The sequence below is a fragment of the Lathyrus oleraceus genome, chromosome 6 (assembly GCF_024323335.1).
Source record: "Lathyrus oleraceus cultivar Zhongwan6 chromosome 6, CAAS_Psat_ZW6_1.0, whole genome shotgun sequence".
Classification (NCBI taxonomy): domain Eukaryota; kingdom Viridiplantae; phylum Streptophyta; class Magnoliopsida; order Fabales; family Fabaceae; genus Lathyrus; species Lathyrus oleraceus.
The window spans coordinates 276,540,043-276,546,185 of record NC_066584.1 but is presented as its reverse complement, the minus strand read 5'-3'; the positions used below and the strand labels follow the sequence as shown (position 1 = coordinate 276,546,185).

The following is a 6,143-nucleotide window of genomic DNA, read 5'->3' as shown; positions in this document are numbered from 1 at the left end:
TTATTCCTTTTTTGAGTTTTTGTGTTGGATTTTAGTCCATAAAAGGGACTAAAATCCAACTCAAAAACTTTAAAAAGAGACCAAAATTGTGGTTTTTAAAATGTGGGGATCAAAATCCAAAAAATAAAATAAAATAAAATAGGAGGATCAAAATTACAATTTAGTCTTTAATTTTTTTTTGAAATACCATATATTTATTCGGTTTAGCTTGAAACCAATGAGTAAAGTATTTAGATAACACACATTCGAATCCCAACAACTACATTTTAGCACATTTTAATTTTTTTAAATATTTTTTATTAACATATTACCTCGATTTTGCTAAAAAAACATGGGATAAAGTATTTAGATGACATATCTTTGAATCCCAACAACTACATTTTATCATCTTTTAATATTTTTAATTTTTTTTTTATGATTTATTACCTCGATTTTAATGAAAACCGATCGATAATATATTTAGATGACACGTCTTCAAATCCCAACAACTATATTTTATCACCTTTTAATTTTTTTTCAAAAAATTTAATGACCTATTTATTTATGACCAATTTGATGAAAAAATTAAGTAGCGAATCTTTACCATTAATTTATAAAGTAACAATAATCAAGACATTGTCAAATCATCAATCTACATAAAACATTAGTGATCCGTGTAAAACACTCACTAGCCAATTAAAATGTGAATGTCACAACTATTCATTTTAGATGTAAAATGCTGAAATTTAAACTTAACATATTGAACACAATGATAAAGAAAGTAGGAGCAGGAAAATATTTCATGGTTAGTTTTCTAACGTAGTCTTTTCTCTAATAATTATTGTTAAAAAATGTTTAATGTTAGTTAGTGTAACACCCCAATTTTGACCCTAAAATCCCTCATGCTATTCTCATCATATGCATTAGCATTGGGATCACATCTTGGCATTCTCCTTACCCCTCATTCATTGGGTTTGCATTGTGAGAGATCATCAAACACCATTTGATTGTATCATACTCTGTAGTTTATCATGTTTACTAACCAAAATACCAAAAATATGTCATTGTATAGTTTAACTCTTTTGTAGGTAGGGCACATGCTCACCTTTGATCTATCAAGCTCACATCTAGGATTTAAGACCCTCAGTGCAAGGAGTTCAATCAAGAATTGGTTTACTATGGCTCTATTAAACGTTTATGGATCCCCATGATCTTCACATGTTATTTTGATCAAGAATTCATCAAGAGTTTGGAGTTTGTTTGCCTTGAAAACCCTAATTCATCTGGGTATCTTATGTGACTTATTCAACAAGTTTCTTCAACCATTGATCAAATATTTCAAGGGATACTTCAAATTTCATCATCTTATGCATATATTATCCTTCATGAGTCCCAAAAGTCAAAAGAATAGAAAGCTAGCAAGTTGGTTGATGGTGGTTGACCAAAGGAAGTCAACTGATCAAAACTAGGGTTCCCTAGACCCTATCCCCTACAATTTTTGTCATATGAAAATGATTCTAAGAGTAAAGTTACTCTAAATCTCATTCCAAACAACTTTCATGTTGAGGTCAAGATCTAGTTTTGCTTGTAAAGTCATTTTTTATGGTGAAAGATTATAGGTCATTTTGTCTAAACCCTATTTTGGAGGTCAACTTCTCAAGACCATAACTTGCTCAATCTTTATGAGATGAAAGCTATTCAAGTTACACAATCTAATTCAATATGTGTACTTTAACTTTTATGTTTGTAGGAAGAGAAAATTCAACTTTTAAATGCATGTGATATGAGGATACATTATAGGTCATTTTGGACCCATGCCATTGAACAAGTGATTTTCCTCTACTTCAAAAATGCATAATTCCTTCATGCTAAATCCAAATAAGGTCAAATATGTGACCATTTTGAAGTACTTTGAGAGAGATACAACTTTAATGAAGGATCTTTTCTCATTTGAAGCTCATAGAAAAAGTTAGCCAAGGTGGAAGAAGTGAACATATGTCTTGACACTTAGAATTTTTTTTGATATGTTTGATTTTCCCAACTTCCACCTTAAAATTCATCATGATCCAAGCTTCAAATCAAAAATTGTTCAACATGAAAGTTGTTCCTCTTGATCTAACCTTTCCAAAAAGTCCAACTTAATCCCATTTGGACAAGGTATGAGTGACGTGCGCATGGCTTGAACTTGGATCACCATTTGGCATAAGTGAACTTGAATCTTCCATACACAAATGCATGGCCTTTCCACTTGACTTCAACAATGTTTGTACTCAATTTTGGACCTGAAGGAATGATTATATGGGCCTATCACACGCCCATACATCCATGCAAACAAGTTACTATTTTTGAAAATTTGAATCAGGTGTGCAATTAGCAATGCCTTGGCTATAAATAGAGACCATTGCCTTCAGAAATAAGGATCCCTGTGCGCCAACTTTGAATCCCCAACTCCAAACCCTCTCATTCAAAGGATAACCTTGAGGATTTCCATTAGAAATCGAGTTTGAATCTCCACTATTTTGAGATTCAAATCAACAAGAGTCCTGCTTCCTTTTTGATTCAATTTCATTCCATCAAGTGTCCAGAGCAAGGGCAAGAGAAATTGGAAGCAAGATTGTGTTCATCCAGACCTGTAGTGAAGGTTAAAGGTAGAGAAAAACAAGAAAGGGGGATTGAATTTTTTTTGGAAATAAAAACTTTTTGAGAAAATAGACACACACGAAATAAAAAGAATATAATACAGGATTTTGTACTGGTTCGCTTGAAATTCAAAGCTACTCCAGTCCACCCGGCCAAGGTGATTTCGCCTTTAAGAAGGACTTAATCCACTAATCTTGAAAGATTACACAACCAATCGTCTAAGAGAATAACCCCTTAGCCCTCTCAAGTCTTCAAACTACACAGAGTCACTTGAGGAAATATTTTAAGCAAAAGTATGAATTGTAATGTAATGTGCTTCTAACAAAAAGCAAGTATTACAGAATTATAAGAACAATAGTTTTTCACGTGAGAGCAGCAACTCGTGAAAAATGAGAGAGAATGAATGAGAGCTTTTTGTATTCTTGTGTGTCTCAAGTGTGTCTTCTTGTGAAGTATCTAGTCCTTTATATAGGCGTTGAGAAGAACCGTTAGAGTGATGATAGGATCTTGGTCATTGAAGAATGTTTATTGTCATTACCCTCCTTGTTTCTTTCTAAAACAGTTTTGTGTGCGTCATAATTTCCTTCTAGAAATACTTTCTTTCCAAAATCAAATTTCTTCATGGTTACGCATTTTGAACCGGTGAATTGTATCAGAGTCTTGTTCGTCAGAGTTTCACTTCAGAGGTTACTTTTATCTGACCACATCAGAGTTTCTCTATGCTCTTGACTTCTTCAGATTTAGAGTCTGGATTCAGTCTTCTTTGCCAGAGTTGCCGACTTCTTCCTAATTTGCTGGTACCTTTGTTGATCAGTGTCAGAACCTTCTGGACACGTTTTCTCTGAGTAGCATCTGATAGTTGAATTCTGTATCTGATGTATTTATCTATTTGATTGTTTGATCAGAGTCCTGCATACTTAATGAAAAATTTCGTTAGAGTACCATTTTTGTTTCATCCTTTGTTATCATCAAAATCTTAGAGATACATTGTAGAACCAACTTTGTTCTTACAATCTCCCCCTTTTTGATGATGATAAAACAATACAGAGTAGAAGTGAAACGATACATAATTTCTTAGATCAGATAGGGAAGAGGACTCCCCCTGAGTTAGATTCTTAGATAGATAAGAAGTTCTTATCGGACCTTCCTTGGTTTAGTGCTTTAGCTATTTTCCTGCATATCTTTAGTCATTGATTTAGTAATAAATTTTTAATAATGTTTGCAGTTCTTTGAGAAGATTTAGTTATGTTTCCATCAGAGCTGTTTTAGTTCTCCTCCTTTTTGTCAGAATAAAAAAGACAGCAAAAAGGAACAGTTGATATTAATAAAGAGAGCAATTATAGATAATCAGCACAAAGGTCAGATATCAGAAATCAAAAGAAACAGCAAAATCAGAAAGGCAACAATCAACTATCCTAGGTGCCTAAGGGTTTTGGGGCGGAGGTATCCTTTGGAGCAGTTGAGACAACATGTTTTGAATGTTGTTGTTGACAGAATCCTGTTAATCCAGCCTAGCCCGAACCACTTGTTGTTCTTTATGCAGTTCCTCTAGAGTCTTCAAGACCAGAGGGACGGACCCATAGTTGGAGTGCTCCCTCTGAGTCAGTGCATCAGCGTTGTCTTTGGCAGCTTCTTCTGCAGCTATGCGAGCTGCTTCTTCAGCTTCGACATTAGCTTTCGCCTCAGCCTCAATAGCAGCAGCATCCACAACAACCTTCTCTTCAGCTTCCCTGATTCGCTGTTCTTCCTCTTGGCGTGTTTTCTCTTCATCTTCCTTCCTTTCCCATTCCTCATCCTCTCTGGCTAAGCGCTCTTGAAGTCTAATATCAGTGTCTCTGATAAAGTCGTTGCAGGCTTGTTCAGAGAGGCCTTTCAGTTTGAAGGCTTCAGAGGTCATCCAACTTATCACTATGTTCCAGTGGATCCTTACTGCAGAGGGATCATCACTGATGCTAGACTTGATTGTCAGAGACTTGACCTTCTCCCTGAAGACTCTGCAAAAACCTGTATTGCTTCTTCTAGGGTAGGAAGGGTAGTCTCTGGTTCAGTGTCAGATGTCGGGGAGGATGGAGAAGGTGAGTTTGGGGGCACTGAGATTTAGTGTGGGAGGTATGGAGGCAACGAAAGTTGTGGGTGTGGGAATGGAAGAGGATGATTGTGTTGTTTGTTCAGGTTCTGGGTGTGGTTCAGATGGTGAGTGAGTTGGTTTTGGTTCAGAGTGGATTGGTTGTTGTGCAGGTGGTGGTGTTTGAGGTTGTTCAGATGTAGTGGGATATGGATGTTCAGGAGGTGGGGAAGTGACTTCTGGTTCAAGTTCAGAGTGTGATGGCTGTTGAGAGGCCAGAGCACGAGCTTGTAGCTGAACCAAAGTGGGGGATTGAGGGTCAGATGGTTCGGTGTCGGAGGAGAGTTCGTATTATGGTGGGGATTATGGAGATGGTGATGATGTTGGTGAAGTGGTTTCATTCAGCATTTCTGCTTTTGAAACGCGTACTGTGGTGGTAGCAAGGTTGAATTTAAGTGAGGGTGGGTTAGAGGTTCTGGTGGTTGAGGGAGGAGTTTCAGAGGTGGTGTATATATGGGTGGTTTGAGGAAGAGAAGAAGCAAGAGGTTTTATTTTAACAGAGTGAGAGAGAGGTACATACTTACTTGGAGAGCCAACTAGAGGGACTGGAGGTCTTGACCCAGAGGATTCTCCTAGCCTTGATTTCTTAGCCTTCTTGGACTTCTCAGAGGGCTCTCGCATCCTCTTCATGAAGTTTGGTGGATGCTCAGGTAGCCAGTCCACCGTGAAGTCAGAGATGTCAACCCCTTGATTGGCAAGGTCCTGTAGATAGTAGGCTACTACATCTAAAGGGTCAATCTTGGAGAACAGGTAGAGTCCGTTGGGAATCTCCCTCTGATCCCTGAGTGCTTCCCAAGAAGTGTCAAGTGTTGGTTTGGCTCTGACTTGATCAATGATTCCCATGCTCTTCAGATTCCGAGCATTCAGCGGTCTTCCAGTGTCAATGGTGACATCTTCCATGAGTCTGAGCTGAATCAGGGGATCCACTAAGCCACTCTCAATCAACACATCTGATATGAGTCTCCGCAGAGGGATGTAGTTCCTGGTCTTCATGTTGTTTTTGGTGTCTTTGACTGAGTCTATGAGGTACTTGAAGAGAAGTGCAAGCAGACAAAGTTTCAGACCCTTGTGAATGCAGTACATGATACACTTCTGATCTGTGTTGATGTAGTCAGAAGAGTTTGATGCAGGGCGATGATGAATGGTGCCCAAGATGATCTTCAACCAGACACGGAGGTTCTGATGTAGCTCTTTGTTCTTGGAATGCTTGCCTTCAGCACTCTGTTGGAAGATGGTAGGGTTGATTTCCTGGGACAAGTATTTTTCCCTAGGGTTTATGTTGTAGATGCGTCTGTCTCCTGTCTTCTCCATGTTCATAAGAGAGGCAATGGATTTCTCAGTGATGACTATCTTGACTCCCAGAATGTAGGAGACAATGTAGTGATCATCTGAGTCTGCG

The 6,143-nt window shown here is 37.8% G+C and overlaps 1 protein-coding gene across 1 annotated transcript; it reads right to left on the bottom strand.

Moving 5' to 3' along the window:
- Positions 1-4,120: 4,120 nt before the first annotated feature.
- LOC127095153 (uncharacterized) lies at positions 4,121-5,737 on the bottom strand. The gene is made up of 2 exons (XM_051033884.1): positions 5,493-5,737; positions 4,121-4,454 (listed from the first exon to the last, which is right to left on the bottom strand). Exons 1-2 carry the CDS (start codon positions 5,735-5,737, stop codon positions 4,121-4,123), a joined length of 579 nt encoding a protein of 192 aa, XP_050889841.1.
- Between the last annotated feature and the right edge of the window lie 406 nt (positions 5,738-6,143).